The sequence below is a fragment of the Notamacropus eugenii genome, chromosome 3 (genome assembly GCF_028372415.1).
Source record: "Notamacropus eugenii isolate mMacEug1 chromosome 3, mMacEug1.pri_v2, whole genome shotgun sequence".
Classification (NCBI taxonomy): Eukaryota; Metazoa; Chordata; class Mammalia; order Diprotodontia; family Macropodidae; genus Notamacropus; species Notamacropus eugenii.
The window spans coordinates 184,531,918-184,549,380 of NC_092874.1; the positions used below are offsets into that span (position 1 = coordinate 184,531,918).

General features: G+C 36.9%; 1 protein-coding gene across 2 annotated transcripts in view; it reads right to left on the reverse strand.

Moving 5' to 3' along the window:
- Positions 1-3,833: 3,833 nt before the first annotated feature.
- PYROXD1 (pyridine nucleotide-disulphide oxidoreductase domain 1) overlaps positions 3,834-17,463 on the reverse strand; it is a 34,673-nt gene continuing 21,043 nt past the window's right edge. For both annotated transcript variants that reach the window (XM_072653547.1, XM_072653548.1), the window contains exons 8-12: positions 11,144-11,273; positions 10,347-10,459; positions 9,182-9,304; positions 5,275-5,412; positions 3,834-4,263 (exon numbers count right to left, since the gene is read on the reverse strand). In XM_072653547.1, the coding sequence (XP_072509648.1) occupies positions 4,015-4,263; positions 5,275-5,412; positions 9,182-9,304; positions 10,347-10,459; positions 11,144-11,273 (753 nt within the window). In that variant the 3' untranslated portion in view covers positions 3,834-4,014. The remainder of the gene's footprint in view (positions 4,264-5,274; positions 5,413-9,181; positions 9,305-10,346; positions 10,460-11,143; positions 11,274-17,463) is intronic.

Here is a 17,463-nt window from a genome sequence, read left to right on the forward strand (position 1 = left end):
TTATTATTTTTTCCCCCTTTATTTATTTATTTAGCTTTTAACATTCATTTTCACAAAATTTTGGGTTCCAAATTTTCTCCCCTTTGTCCCCTCCCCCCACCCCAAAACACCAAGCATTCTAATTGCCCCATCACCAATCTGCTCTCTCTTCTATCATCCCTCTCTGCCCTTGTCTCCATCTTCTCTTTTGTCCTGTAGGGCCAAATAACTTTCTATACCCCTTTACCTGTATTTCTTATTTCCTAGTGGCAAGAACAGTACTCGACAGTTGTTCCTAACACTTTGAGTTCCAACTTCTCTTCCTCCCTCCCTCCCCACCCCTTCCCTTTGGAAGGCAAGCAATTCAATATAGGCCAAATCTGTGTAGTTTTGCAAATGACTTCCATAATAGTCATGTTGTATAAGATTAACTATATTTCCCTCCATCCTATCCTGTCCCCCATTACTTCTATTCTCTCTTTTGATTCTGTCCCTCCCCATGAGTGTCAACCTCAAATTGCTCCCTCCTCCCCATGCCTTCTTTTCCATCATCCCCCCCACTTTGCTTATCCCTTTATCCCCCACTTTCTTGTACTGTGAGATAGGTTTTCATACCAAAATGAGTGTGCATTTTATTCCTTCCTTTAGTGGAATGTGATGAGAGTAAACTTCATGTTTTTCTCTCACCTCCCCTCTTTTTCCCTCCACTAATAAGTCTTTTGCTTGCCTCTTTTATGAGAGATAATTTGCCCCATTCCATTTCTCCCTGTCTCCTCCCAATATATTTCTCTTTCACTGCTTGATTTCATTTTTTTAAAGATATGATCGCATCCTCTTCAATTCACTCTGTGCACTCTGTCTCTATGTGGGTGTGCGTGTACGTGTGCATGTGTGTGTATAATTCCACCCAGTACCCAGATACTGAATAGTTTCAAGAGTTACAAATATTGTCTTTCCATGTAGGAATGTAAACAGTTCAACTTTAGTAAGTCCCTTATGACTTCTCTTTGCTGTTCACCTTTTCATGCTTCTCTTCATTCTTGTGTCTGAAAGTCAAATTTTCTTTTCAGTTCTGGTCTTTTCATCAAGAATGCTTGAAAGTCCTCTAATTCACTGAAAGACCAATTTTTCCCCTGAAGTACTATACTCAGTTTTGCTGGGTAGGTGATTCTTGGTTTTAGTCCTAGTTCCTTTGGCTTCTGGAATATCCTATTCCATGCCCTTCGATACCTTAATGTAGAAGCTGCTAGATCTTGTGTTATCCTGATTGTATTTCCACAATACTTGAATTGTTTCTTTCTAGCTGCTTGCAATATTTTCTCCTTGACCTGGGAACTCTGGAATTTGGCCACAATGTTCCTAGGAGTTTCTCTTTTTGGATCTCTTTCAGGCGGTGATCTGTGGATTCCTTGAATACTTATTTTGCCCTCTGGTTCTAGAATCTCAGGGCAGTTTTCCTTGATAATTTCATGAAAGATGATGTCTAGGCTGTTTTTTTGATCATGGCTTTCAGGCAGGCCCATAATTTTTAAATTGTCTCTCCTGGATCTATTTTCCAGGTCAGTTGTTTTTCCAATGAGATATTTCACATTATCTTCCATTTTTTCATTCTTTTGGTTTTGTTTTGTGATTTCTTGGTTTCTCATAAAGTCATTAGCCTCCATCTGTTCCATTCTAATTTTGAAAGAACTATTTTCTTCAGTGAGCTTTTGAATCTCCTTTTCCATTTGGCTAATTCTGCTTTTGAAAGCATTCTTCTCCTCATTGGCTTTTTGAACCTCTTTTGCCAATTGAGTTAGTCTATTTTTCAAGGTGTTATTTTCTTCAGCATTTTTTTGGGTCTCCTTTAGCAGGGTGCTGACCTGCTGTTCATGCTTTGACTGCATGTCTCTCATTTCTCTTTCCAGCTTTTCCTCCACCTCTCTAACTTGATTTTCAAAATCCTTTTTGAGCTCTTTTATGGCCTGAGCCCATGGAATATTTATTTTGGATGTGTGGGATACAGAAGCCTTGACTTCTGTGTCTTTCCCTGATGGTAAGCCTTGTTCTTCCTCATCAGAAAGGAAGGGAGCAAATACCTGTTCACCAAGAAAGTAACCTTCTATAGTCTTATTTTTTTTCCCTTTTCTGGGCATTTTCCCAGCCAGTGACTTGACTTCTGAATATTCTCTTCACACCCACTTCACCTCCAGATCCTCCCAGCCAGCGCTTGGGGTCTGAGATTCAAATGCTGCTTCCCAGCCTCAGGGCTTTGGGTGGGGGGTGGGGCTGCTATTCAGTGTGAGATTAAGTTCAGGTGCTCAGGTGGGGGCAAGGCTGCCTCACAGGCTCAGTTCCCTCAGGGGTTTTATGTAGAGACCTTCAACAATGGATCCTGGCTCCTGCCTGCTCCTTGCTGCCTCCTGAGGGGGCCTGAGTTATGGGGGCACCCCACTCCCCTCTTGGCAAACCAAGAAGACCCTCTCACCAACCTTTGGGGCCCGTGGGTGGAGGGACTTGCGCGGCCGCTGGAGATTCTGTCCCTGAAGCCTGCTCGGATCCGCTCCTCTTGGTGCGCGGCCAAGGCAGGGCTGGGCTCGGCTCCGGGTCCACAGTGCGAAGGATATTTTGTGAGAGGTTTTCAGGTCACTCTGGAACAGAAATCTCCTCCGCTCCGTTGTTCTGTGGCTTCTGCTGCTCCAGAATTTGTTAGGAGTTCTTTTTTACAGATATTTTATGGGCTGTGGGTTCAGAGGTAGCGTATGTGTGTCTTTCTACTCTGCCATCTTGGCTCCACCCCCCTGTACATTTATTATTTCTCAGTGACATGATTAGAAAAATCTTCAACAGCTACAAATTGAATAAATATAAATATACAGTTAAAAAGATGAATTTTGCATGTATAGTATAGCAGAGTTCATGTGAAAAAGAGCTGTGGGTTTTAGTGGGTTGGTAACTCAACATGAGTCAACAGTCTGATACGTTAGCTGAAAAAGCTAATGTTATCTTTGGCTGCTTTGGGAGAAAGTGTACTAAATGATTAGGGAGGCGACAGTTCTGTTATACTCAACCTTGGTCAATTAGCCAATCATTAAACAATTATTAAATGCCTATTATACATCAGGCACTGGAGAAAAATTTCCTGCCTGTAAGGTGTTTGTTTTAGGGGAGACAATATATACATAAATATATTCAAAATGAATAAAATGGGGGATGGAGGGAGGCAGTGAGCAGGTAAGAGAACCAGGAAAGGCCTCATGTTAAAGGGGGCACCTGGACTGAACTTTGAATGAAACTAAGGATTCTAAGAGATTGTGAGAAAATGCATTCCAGGTATGGGGGAACAGTGCATAAATGCAGAGATCAGAGTGCCAGAAATGAAGAATACAAAGGACTGAACTGCAGAGGATGTGAAGGGGAGCAAATCAAGGGGACCTTGAGACTATAGGAAGATGAGATTTAGAGAATAAGATAGCTACCTTCAAGGATCAGAAAGATGAGGCATTAGACTTGTTTTGCTGGGACCAAGAGGCAGAACTAGGACTAAATGAGTTGAAGTGGCAAATTTAAGCTTAACATAACGAAAAAACTTCATAACAAAATGATCTTAAAGTGAAACAGGCTGTCCTGGGAGGTAGGGATCTCTTCTCGCTCACCCTTCTTTCCCACCTCTACCCCAAGTCTTCAAGCCAAGGCTAGATGACCAGTTGTTGAGCATGAATATAGAGGAAGAGGTCTTGTTCAGAGAGAGGTTTGCCTAAATTGCCTCTAGGGTCCCTTCTTTAGGGGATCCTCAGTCTGTGAAATGTAAAACATGTGATTTCTCAACTATATCATATGTTCAAGTTGATCAATAATACAGTTAAAAAAATCAATTAGTTGGGCACACTTATTGATATTTTAAATTAATTTCACATCATTCCATAAAAATATTCACCATTAAGACCCTTGCATAGTTAACTTAGGCATGTTTACCATCTAAGTTGCTACAATGATTCAACTTTCTGCCTTGACTTGAGATTCTTCTCATTTCCAGTGACTTAAAGTAAATATTTTTTAGTCAAAATAGTCTTCTATATCAATATTTGGATCTAGCAAATCTTCTCCATATGCTGAAAGGTTCATCTGGTTTAAAATCAAATTTTCAAATGTTTCTTCCAAATCTGTTTCACCAATTAGAATGGCTCCCATCATCCGTCCGTTTTGCATGACTACTTTAACATATTCTTGTCCTTTCGTACATCTTAGCATTAATTCGTGATCTAAACCTAAACCTTGGGCATTGTACTTTCCCAATAATACGACCTGAAAAGAGAAGCAAAGGTTATGTTTCAATGGGTACTTAAATTTTTAAAAAAATTGTCATAAGTTGAAAAAACTACATTATTAACAGAAATCAGAAAAAAAAAAATCTATGAAATTCACTTAAAATCCCTAGCATCAGATGAGGGATTTGAAATCCAGTCCTTTGACTTCAAAGCTGGGTCTCTTGAAGGGTATATATCTGTCCATCTTCAAAAAATAAAGAATAAGAGAAGTGCTAAAGGAGAGAAGATGTAAAACTGTACAACTGACAGTTTTAAAAGGGAGAGGGATGAACTTTAAAACCATAGGCTGAGGAATTCTACAACATGTTACTAGTATATTGAAAAGGGAAGTAGTATATTCAAAAATGCCTTACGAAAAGACAAAAAAGCATCAATAAAATGAATTTTAAAACAAAAACTTAACATGATCAGCACCTTGAATGAGGGGTGATAATAGTCCTGCTTAAACCACATATAGAATACTGATTAATTCTAGGCACCACAATTTAGCAAAGACACAACAAACTTGAAACACTGTCAGACCTGGGCTAGCAGGACTGTAAAGAACTAGTGACAATGCCAGAGGAGGAACTGGTTGAAGAATATGTGGTTATCTGACCTAGAGTGGAAGAGATTTAAGAGGGATGTGATAATGGTCTTTCAAGTATTTGAAGGGCTTACTGTATAGATTAGGTTAAATTTATTTTACTTGAACCCAGAGAAGCAGACAAAAACAGGTAGAAGTCTCAGATTACAGTATTCCAAAAGGGAAATGAGCAGATATTGCTTCTCAGGAATGTTACACAAGGAATTCCTGTGTTCAGGGAGAGGTTGGTGTATAGGTGAATTTTGAAGTCTCTTTCAACCTAAGAGTTTGAGGTTAATTTTAGATTAAATTAGAAAAAGATAAATATTACCTAAATGATCCAAAAGCCAGATATCAACACTGTGTGTGCAAGAAATATTATGCCATATTTGATAACTGATTACAGCATAACAAGGTACTTACCTTATAGTTAAAAAATTTTGTTACATGAGCAAAAAGTTCAAAACTGAAATCCATGTCAATAGAGTCTCCCAGAGCATCTGCAGCCATGCATTTTGCTGCATAGTTTCCCATCTGTCTAGCTTGAGTCCACAGCCTCATCTGAAAGTTGTAGAATTATATTTAAAAATTTTTTTGGCAGGATATAGTACACTTATTACATTATCAGATTACATTACCTTTAAAAATTCTTTGTAAGGAACTAAATAAACCACAATTCAGATCAAATGAATTTGCTAAAATTAAATTGCAATTACTTTTACAAATTAAAAAACAAACAATGAATTTGATAAATGTTACCTCAGTTCAAAGTTTGCTGCATTGGAAAGAATTTTTGAACTTAACTATTAAAACTCACTGTTTTTGTTATAAGGAGCAGTATAGTGCAGTGGATAAAGCACTGGGTTTCAAATCCTATTTCTGATACTAGTCATGTGACCATGGACAAATCTCTTAACCTCTCAGTGCTCATAGTGAAAGCTGAAAAAATTCCATACCAAAGGTTGCATACACCAAAGAAAAAGCACAGATCCAGACCCTGATACCCCTCTCACCATCCTCTGGGAAAAAAAGGGCAAAAAGATACCTGACATGACACTAAGAATATACTTAACATAACCTGGCTTGTATACGTGCTTTAATAATGTTGGCTGCAGGAACTTCTTTCCCATTGCTGCTACTTTATATTTCCATCCTCACCAGCTCCAAGAGCAGTAAGACCAAGAGCAGGCTGGTGAGGACAAAGAGACTGGAAAATAAACCACTGTGGCTACTCATTTGTCTCAACGGCATTTCTAGAGTCCCCAACCCAAGTGCCTGTGAAAAAATGCTTTAGCTTGAGTCTGAGTTTTTAAAAATTAAACAGATTAATCTTCAGGTCTTTGAATAAAACAAACAAATATTCTTTGATAAAATCCAAGTGGAAAAAAATTAGCACAAGAAGTAATTTTTTATTATTTTTTATAGTAGTAAATATTCTAACACCCTGAAAGAGCTGTGTGTTTGTTTCTGAGATAGTAGTGTAAAGAGAAAAAGTATGACTGTGTTCTGTTCCAAGTGTGCTAAGGAAGTGAAACCCCTTTCAAAAACAATAGTTGGTAGCAGCAGAAGTGAGGTAGATGATCTCTAAAGATCACAAAAGAAAAAAAAAGATCACTAAGGAGCCAATCTAGTTTAACTTCTGACATTATATTGATAAGAAGTCATATACTACACATGCTTCTATGGAAGGTCTTTAGAGACATCAGTCTGGACCTGAGGGAGTTCCCAATGAAGCAAAAGGAAATAGGTTGCTAGAGTCCTAAAAAAATTATAATTCTTATTAATTGTCTCATAAAAATATTGTTATACACCATGGTTAGCTTTAGTATTATTGGTAAGATAACTACTTTTAAGCTCTACTTCAATACTTCATTGCAGTATGAAAGTGACCCTGGGTTCTCATAGATTACGCCATAAGTCCTGCAAAGTCCTATGGTGATGCTGCAGAAGTTTCAAAGGCGCACTTAAGATGAGGTGTCTAAGGAAATGAGGAGAAGGATCAAGAACAGGTTAGCCTAGAGGTGGAACAGTTTTTGGCCATTACAACTCTCAAAAGAGACTATCACAGTAAAGCACAGATGGATTGAAATTCGTGTCTATGAAGTGAACACATATCAAAGAAATCACAGATCCTTGCAGTATTAAAGGAATCAGTTCTGTCCTGCCAAGGGCTATTAAATAGATATTTGTGAAACTGACCTGAGAATCTAATCTATATTTCTAATATTTTTCAATTGAAAAAAAAAATGCAATCACCCAGCATGACTAAAAAAAATTGGTTTATAAATGTATGGAATATTAATGTGTGCAGTTAGAAACGACAAATATCAAGAATTCTGATAAACGCAGGATGATCTGTATGAAGTAATGCAGAGAAGCTGGGATTTAGTAGCTCAGAATAGATATACACTGGTAGACATAATCAGTGAGTGCATATTTTGTCTGTTTTCTTTGTTACAATAAATTTTTGTAAAAAATGCACCCCCATTTTCTGAAGGGGAAAATACCTCTTGGAAAAAACCTCCTAAATTGGGGATTATTAGATATGTTGATATGATTATCAACTCTATTTTACTAAATCTGTGGAAGCAGAAGCTTTATCATTTATGAGTGTGTATGTGTATTACAGAGAGACAGAGGGAGAGAAAGACAGACCTTTCTTATCATGGACAAGTCACTGAACTTCTGAGTCTAAGTTTCTCATTTATAAAATAGGGATAGTGATATTTATATTGCCCCCCTCATAGAATTGTAGCAAGGATCAAGTGAAATTATTTTAACTCTAGTGCTAGATATTAAATTTCATGATTTTGTTTAATTCAGTAGAAGTAACTTTCACTTTAAGGAAAAGGTTCCAACAAAGTGGCTTTTAGTAGCTTTTCCGATTACAACACCAAATGATGTATTCTCTAGTAAAACAAAAAAACCCAACACCTCCTTAGTAAAAATCTGGTGAAAATGTTTGTTTCAGAAAGGACTATAAGGGTGGTCAACTCCACAGAAATTTTGAAATTAACTTTTCCTTGCCAAAGCTTTTAGTACTTTTCCCTATCATGGAATTTTCTGCCATCTTAACTCACCATAAAAATTTCATAATAAATTTCATACAAATTCATTAAAAAAATTTCATAAAAAATAATAAAATTTCATAAATAAATTTCATAAAAACTTTTAGAATCCCTTCATTAGACACTCACACTATCCTGAACTTTGCTCTTCTCTTTGCTAACTTATCATTATTATATGAATGTAACTTTGTAATGAAACTCAGCTGAAGAAAATGAGAATGTTTAGGCTGGAGGATTAGGAGGGCAATTATAGCTATTGTAAGTAGGGTTATCATATAATCACATCACATAGAAAAGGGATTAGAATTGTTTTTTCTTGGCTCTAGCAAGTAGCAGTAAGAGCAACAGGTAGAAACTGCAGAGATACAGATCAACTTGATAAAAAGTAAAAATTTCCTAACAATCAGCAGTATAAAACTGTAATAGGCTATTTTAGGAGTGATTATTCCCAGCCCCTAGAGATCTTCAAGTAAAAGGCTGCAAGTGCAGAGAGGATTCTTGTTTTCAGGTTTAAGCTGGTCTAGACTAGCAGTTCTCAAGTTTTTTGGTTTCAGGGACTCTTTACATTTTTAAAAATCACTGAAGACTCCCCAAAAAGCTATTGTTTATGTGGGTTATATTAACTATCCATTTTTTTATCACCTTAATATTATCACTAAAATATTTTTGACCTCCTGGACCCCCTGAAAGGATCTCAGGAACCCCCAGACTGAAATGAGTCTGACAGCAAATCACTGAGAAGCAAGTAATGTGAATGAAGTCCTTAAAATGGCAATAAGTGAAATATGGAACAGAATAAAAGATACCCAGGGAACAAAATACTTAATCTCCAGTTTCTACCTTTGAAAACAGGTTAAAAATGTATTTTGGTGTGGACTCATAATCACAATGGCATCAGGAACTCCTGGTGAGAAAAGCCCTAATTGTAGCTCTGAGGCAGGGCTTGAACTCAAGCTTTCCTGGCTCCAAGGACACTTCTTAAATCCACTATGCCATGCAACTGAAACAAAACAATATTTTACTCTCAAACTTCTAAATAATAAGTACAAGGAAAACCACCACAATATTTAAAAAATCTGAAAAAAAGACACAGTGGCCTGTGCCAATACTATGATTACCTAACTAGGATTAAAGCTAATTTCCACTCATTGCTCCACAAGTTTTTCAATATTACCTCATCCTCTGAGGTGTCTTCTGTTTAATTACTTGTAGAAAAATTGAATAAGTTACATAAAAGTATAACACGAGATAGGTAGGCTTACCTGCTGCCAGACTGGACTAGGTTGCCATGATGCAGTACATATATCTCCTGCAGCATAGATATTGGAAAGCGATGTACGCATATGATCATCCACTTTCAGGCCACCATCTTCACCTAGCATAAACTAAAAATATGTGTAAAAATAATAAAAATAAAAAAGATAGCAAAACAAGGCCTTTTACATGCTAAACTAGGAAAAGCCCAATTTTACTCACTGGTCTAGTAGGCTTAAATTTAATGAATAAAAAGAAAACAGGAAAAGGACTCATTGCACAAACCCAAACCAATGAAGCACTTGAAGAAAGAAAATCTCCAAAGAACTATTTAGAACACTTTTAGACCAGCATCCAGCTAGCCTAATATCTTCCTTCTGGGATTTCATCAATCATTCTGAACTGAAAAAAATGAAACTGCATAATGGCAGTAATGTACAATGCTCAACTGTAAATGACTATTCACAGCAATACAAAGATCCAAGACAATTCTGAAGAACTTATGAAAAATACTATCTACCTCTGGAGAAAGAACTGATAGTCTGAATGCATATAGAAGAATACTTTTACTTTATTTTTTTGATCAGTGTTTTCTTTTCACAACATGACAGATATGGAAATATGTTTTGCATGACTACACATGTATAACCCATGTCAAATTGCTTGCCTTCTCAATGTGGAAGGAGGAAAGGCAGAGAGGGAATTTGGTGCTCAAAATTTTAGAAAATGAATGTTAAAAATTGTTTTTTCATATAATTGGAAAAAATAAAATATAAAAAAAGAAAAATGAACCTGTGTACTTCTTATATACTCATAAAGTTTAAGTATTAATCAAGTAAAAGGCAGGCTCATTTACTACTATGCAGCCACCCTTCGAAATTCATCAGTTGTTTTAGGCTCATGTCAATCTAATTTTAAGTATCAAGGTGAAGTAAATGTATTGGTGGAACTAGTAACTATTTAGGATGATCAAGGAATTGATGCCACTATAAATCTATAAATAAATATAGCCAAAACTGAAAACCACTACACTGGGTGTTAATAAAATTTCAAACCCCAATTCTGAGACAAATTCTACATGTATTTTGAATTAGACTTCTGCATAAAGACTACTGACATCCCATTATATCCCAATAAACTACATTTTCAGACAAATACAAAGTGTTTTCTTACGTTGTTGCCATCAAGGAAAGGTTTAACATTTGGCATGACTCCAGTTGCACTGACAATAAAATCACAGCCATATATCTTCTCATTGGTCAGTTCTACATACACAGGCCACATATCTAAAAACAATAAAGACCTCAGCCTCAGAAAGTATCAACAGGTATTTGCTAAGCATTTATTTAGCACTAAATGGGCCCAGCACCATATGAATATAACAATAAACATCAAAACAAAATTGCAAACAACAGTTTACAAGGCAGATAAGCTTCAAAATGCTAATAATTCTTGTTCTTTAAAAAATAAATTAGGTATAATTCTTCCCCTAATTCACAAATCCCACTAGTCTGGTTTCCAAAACCTCCAAGGAGAGTAGTAAGTATATAACGTATATCTGCTTCTCTTATTAAAAAAAATAACCGAAAAAGTTGTGGTACTTTCAAATAATTATAAGTTTGATAAGTTTTACTCATATTTCAGTTGGACTAAACTACTCATTTCACAACATATTATTCCTTCAGTCACTCACTGAATCACCCTTTTTGCTATAAAGGACAAAACTTACAGAGCAAAATGAATAGTACCAGCTGAGTGCAATGGCTGTGAAACAGTGCCTGAAAAAATGATTTATAAATTTTAAAAAATGCAATTAATTGCAATAACTTAGTTTATATTTATACAGTGCTTATATAGGTGTGTGTATGTGTATATCTATATCTATATAACTGAGTTTCAAATGCTCAAAAGAAATTATAAAAAAGTAAAATAAATTGTACATAGTTGTAAACTATTGTTTCAATATTTACCTTTATCAGCTGACTTATCCTGACAGTCTCTAGGAAATGTCAAGGATGTTTTCTTCAGTTGCTTAAATTCTTCCTGGTGATAAATTTTCTTAATTTCACACAAGGCTTCAATGTGAACTTTGTGGGAAAACTAAAAATTAAAAAAAAGGAACTTGCTAGTTACCATAAAACATAACATTAGGAATAACAACAATTTATTTGTATTTATAAAGCTTAATTTTAATATTCAACTTAAAGGAATTTATATTATATTTATAGTAAGCCCAACATGTAGAAAAGCAAATCCTTTCAATCTAAATGATGATTCAGCAAATAAACGTTTCTTAAATGACTTACATACAAAACCAAAAATGAAACAGTGCCTGTCTTCAAGGTGTTTATGTTCTACTGGATAAAGACAGTAGAGAAAAGGCAAGAACAAAAATAAGTTTAGGTCAAGGAAACTAGAAGAGGGAGAGAGCACTAAAAACAGAGCTCAATCAAAGTTTGGCAGTGCAAGTGTTACCTGTGTTAAGCCTTGAAGGAAGACAATTCTGAGGCAGAGATGATGCCTTCCAAGCATGGACAGGAGAGGGCGAAAGGAGGGAAGAACAATTTTTGTGAATGCAGAAAGGTGGAAAATAGAACAGAATGCTGAATTCAGGACACAGAGAGGAACCCAATTTGGGTGGAATGTAGAGTTTGTGAATCAAACAAAAAGCATTTTTTAAGCACTTATTGCACCAAACACTGAAAAAGAGAGAAGCATTAAGTAAAGTTGGAAAGGTGTGTTGGAGGTAGACTGTGGAAGGACATAAATGACAATCTAAGGAGTTTCTGTTTTATTTTAGAAGTAATGGGAAGTAACTGAAATTTTTTGATCTAAGGAGTTAGATGGTTAGACATTTTTGGGAGATTACTTCTGGCAGCTATGTGAAAGGCAGACTGGAAAGGAAGAAAGAATGGAAGCAGAGAAAACAATCAGGAGGCCACTACAGCAGTCCATAAGAAAGAGGACGCTCTAGGGTGATGATAGTGAATGGGTAGCTGTTTGGCACAGGTGATAGAGCACTGGGCCTGGAGTCAGAAAGACCTGAGTTCAAATCTGACCTCACACTTATTAGCTGTGTGACCCTGGGCAAGTCACTTAACCCTGTTTATGCCAGTTACCTCATTTGTCAAATGAGCTGGAGAAGGAAACGGCAAACCTCTCCAGTATTCTTGCAAAGAAAACTCCAAATGGGATCACGAAAAGTCAGACACAACTGAAGTGACTGAACCATAACAAAGTGTGAGTGGAGAGGAGAGAAGCTGAATTACAGAGTTGTGGAGGCAGAAGACAAAGAGGACAAGTGACTGGATATGAAGAGTAACAGACAAAGAAAGGCTATGAATCTAGGTGACTGAGGCTGGGGGTACCCTAAGGGCAGCTAGGTGGCAGAATGGATAGAGTTTGAAATCAGCCTAAAACACTTTATTACTACATGACCCTAGGAAAGCCACTTCATCTTTGTTTCAGTTTCCTTACCTGTAAAATGGAAACAGCAACAGCACTATATCCTAGGGTTGTTGTGAAGATAAAATGAGATATCTGTCATTTGAAAACTTAAAATCACTGTTGTTATTGTGATTGCGTGCCCCAAACTGGTAGGTGTTAAGGAGCAAACATGGCAATAGCTGAGTTCTGGTTTTAGACATGTTGAATGTCTAAATGATGCCTACATAAAGTCCAAGAGATGCCCACCAGGTAGCTGATGATGTGGGATAGGCATTAAGGTGAGATTAGGTGTAGATACATAAGTCTGAGTATTATCAAATGTCAACATGACACAAGACCTCAGAAACAGATAAAACTACAAGGTAGCCCACCACAGTGAACGGAGGCTTTGAAGCCAAGAGGATCAGAATTCAAGTCCAGCCTCTGACACAGCCTGTCTGTGTGATCCTGGGCAAGTCCCTTAACTTCTTAGTGCCTTCCGTAGCTTTCTAAGATTTACGTTTCAAAGAAGCTGCTGACCTGTGTTGGTGCAAGAAGTTTCCCTATCCCAGTGAAATCACAGACCTAGTTCCTATTTCAAATATTAAGGTGATACTTGAAACATCAGAAGCAAATGAAATCACCAGTGGAAGGAATGGAGAAAAGAGAAGGCAAATGACAGCTCTAAGAGGTCAGGAGATAAACTATGATTCATCAAGGGAGATTTGGGAGGGGGTGATCAAACCCATAAAAGGAGATCAGGAGAGAGCGGTGCTTTAGAAGCCAGATAAGAAAAGAATCATCAATAGAATCAAATGCTGCAGGGAGATCAAGGCGGATGAAGCCTGGAAAAGACCACTGGATTTAGCAGGTAGGGGATCGCTGGTAACACTGAGTAGTTTCAGTTCACCAGTGGTACTTGATTACATAAAGCTGAGGAGAAAGTGGGCACAAAAAAAAAATAACCATTTTTTTTTGGTCAAGTGTTCAGTATGAACTATGATAATAGTTCAGATGGTTTGCCTCTGGATAATCTCATTACTAGAGTCTATTTCTAAAGTAAATGTTTAACTGGACAGGATTTAGATGAGAAAAAGAATCACCTGATAGTTCAACGAATATTAAGTGAAGTTTACTGAAAAGAGGCTTTACTTGGGTTCTAGTTTGAGCCCTTCAACAATTTACTGTATGACTTTAGGAAACGCACAGGGATGGACTTTCCCCATTTTTACAATGAGGGTTAGTTAGAGGATATAATTTTTAACTCTACTATCCTGCAGTTCTATGCCTTTAATGAAGATTTAAAATGGCCTCTGAGAAATTAAAGGAAATAGTTAATGGAAATAATTCATACTTATTAATGGTAGTCTTAGGGAATTGGAGAATTTTGCAATTGCATTCTCCAAACACAATCTTGTAACTCTTTTTAAAATTATTATTTTATTTATTTTCAGTGTTCTACAATCACTTCCATGTAACTTAGATTTTTCCCCCCTCCTTCCCTCCTACCTGCCCCTCTCCTACCTCCCCCCTTCCTCCCTGAGACGGCATACAATTTTATTGTATGTACATATACATTCCTAATAAATACATTTTCACCTTGGTCATGTTGCATAGAAGAATTAAAATGAATGGGGAGAAATCATAGAACAAACCAAACATAACACAAAAGAAAATGATCTGCTACATTCTGCAATTGAATTCCATAGTTCTTTTTCTGGACATGGAAGGCATTTTGCCTTAAAAGACCACTGGGAATTTTTTAAGTCCTTGCATTGCAATGAAGTTCTAAGCCTACCAGAAAAAAATCCTCACACACTCTAGTTGTTGCTGTGCAAAGTTCTCCTGGTTCTGCTTCTTTGGCTCAGCATCAGATCATATATGTCTTTCCAGGACTCTCTGAAGTCTTCTTGTTCATCATTTCTTATAGCACAATAGTACTCCATTACATTCATATACCACAATGTATTCAGCCATTCCCCAATTGATGGGCAATTGATTTCCAGTTTTTGGCCACCACAAAGAGTGCTGCTATAAATATTTTTGTACATGTGGGATCCTTTCCCATTTTTTTGATCTCTTGGGAATACAGTCCTAGAAGTGGTACTGCTGAGTTAAAGGGTATTTCACATTTTTGTAGCCATTTGGGCATAGTTCTAAATTGCTCTCCAGAATGCCTGGATCAGCCCAAAGCTCCACCAACGATGAATTAGTGTTCCAACTCTTCCACATCTTCTCCAACAGTTCGGTCATGTTAGCCAATCTGAGAGGTGTGATGTGGTACCTCAGAGTTGTTTTGATTTGCATCTCTCTAATCAACAGTGATTTAGAGCATTTTTCATATGACTATAGATAGCTTTGATTTCTTCCTCTGAAAACTGCCTGCTCATATCATTTGAACATTTATCAATTGAGGAATGACTTTTATTCTTGTACATTTGACTCAGTTCTCTACATATTTTAGAAATGAGGCCTTTATCACAGACACTAGTAAAAATTCTTTCCCAGTTTTCTGCCTCCCTTCTAAACTTCTTTGCATTGGGTTTGGTTGCACAAAAACTTTTCAGTGTAATGTAATCAAAATTATCCATTTTGCATTTCATAATGCTTTCTATCTCTTGTTTAGTCAAAAATTCTTCCCTTCTCCATAAATTTGATAAATACACTATTCCTTACTCCACTAATTTGTTTATAGTATCAATCTTTATACCTAAATCATGTACCCATTTGGACTTTATTCTTGTGTATGGTATCAAGCATTGGTCTATGCCTAGTTTCCACCACACTGTTATCCAGTTTTCCCAGCAATTTTTGTCAAACAGTGATTTCTTATCCCAGAAGCTGGGGTCCTTGGGTTTATCAATCAGTAGATTGCTATATTCATTGACTACTGTGTCTTGAGTACCTAACCTATTCCACTGGTCTACCCTTCTGTTTCTTAGCCAGTAACAAGTGGTTTTGATAACTGTTGCTTTATAATACAATTTGAGATCTGGTAGAGGTAGGCTACCTTACCTAGCATTTCTTTTCATTAGTTCCCTTGATATTCTGGACCTTTTGTTCTTTCAGATGAATTCGATGTTATTCTTTCTAGTCCTAGAAAATAATTATCTGATAGTTTGATTGGTATGGCACTGAATAAGTAAATTAACTTAGGTGGAATTGTCATTTTTATTATATTGGCTTGGCCTACCCATGAGCAACTGATGTTTTTCCACTTACTTAGATCTGACTTGATTTGTGTGAAAAGTATTTTGTAGCACAATCTTACAACTCTTCATGTTGCCTCCTACCCCAACATAATTCACATTCATTGTATCTAGTTTCTTCATCTTTCTAATTGCCCTCTTCAGCTTAATAATGTCCTTCTTAAAGTATGGTTACTGTTGTTGAGTTGTTTCAATCATGTCCAATTTTCCATGACCCCATTAGGGGTTTTCTTGGTAGACACTGAAGCAGTTTGCCATTTTCTTCTCCAGCTTATGTTACAGATGAAGAACTGAAGTGACTTGCCCAGCACTCTATCCACTCTGCCACTTACCTACCCTTTGAAATATGGTGCCCTGAACTAAACACAATATTCTTAATTGTGATCTGCCCAGGTGCAGCACAGATAGTATCTTCTTAGACACAGACATCTGTATCTAAGCCTAGGATCTTAATAGGTTTTTTTTTTTGGGCTACTGTACCCCACAGTCTATGAGACTGTACTGCTTTTTAGCCATACCTCTGCCATTTTGACCCAACCCACAATTGTAGGACTTAACAATTATTCCAATTAAGATATCTAATTAGCTATGGTTCAGTGTTTTTTCCAGCCAAGATCTTTTTTGGATCTTGACTCTGTTACTCAATGTTAGCTATCCCTAATAGCTCTGGATAAGCATGCAATTTAGGGCTTTTCTCAAGTAAATTAAACCTTGGTTTCTCTGTCTGTAAAATGGGGATAATAATGCTTGTGGTATAATGCTGGTAATAAGTCTACACAGGACTTCTATAGATCACATGGGATGTATGTAAAATATTTTTGCATATTTTAAAGTGCTACATAAATGTCAGTTTATTGTTATTAGTCATAAAAAAGTTAAACAACAAAGGGTCAAGGGCTGGCAACTTTCTTCCAAAGTGACAAGAAATATGGACTCTTTTGAGTGCGTGACACCAAAGTTGTGAGTCTAAATGATTAGAGAGACTATAGTACCATAGGGAAGTCTGAAGGAAGGGAAAGATAATGTAATGAGATCTTCAATCTGAAGCAACTCATACATGTCTGCTGAATTTGTTATGTCTCACAAAAAGAAAAATGAAAATAATCTCTACCGTAAAAGAGATTCCATTCTACTGAGCAGAAAAAACATGTACGTAAATAAATAAATACAAAGTAATTTGGGGTTGGGGGAGAGGACAGAGGAGAACACTAACAGCTGGAGGGAACATCTAACCTAACCCAGGCTTTCTGACTGTGAAACTAATGTTTCTGATCCCTTAATTACAGAGATTCTCCAAGGTTTCATCTTTAGGCCTCTTTTCCTCTCTCTATAATATTCACTCACATAGCTTCTGTTACCACTTAGGTAACAAATAAAAACATTAAAAACTCAATAACCATTTATTAAATGCCTACCACATACCAGGCACCAAGGATAACAGACAAATATGCAATGACTCTAGCCCTAAAGGAGCTTGTATCCTGTCAAAGGCGGTGTAGTGCTTTACTAGGACAGTGCAGGTGAGATGGCTTGTCCCAGGGTAGCACAGCAGGGTCTTCTCCTGGCCCCTGGCCTCTGATCTCTATCTCATTACCACTACCCTACAGGCTCTCATCACTGCTGCCTGGATGACAAGCAACAGCTTCTTTACAGGT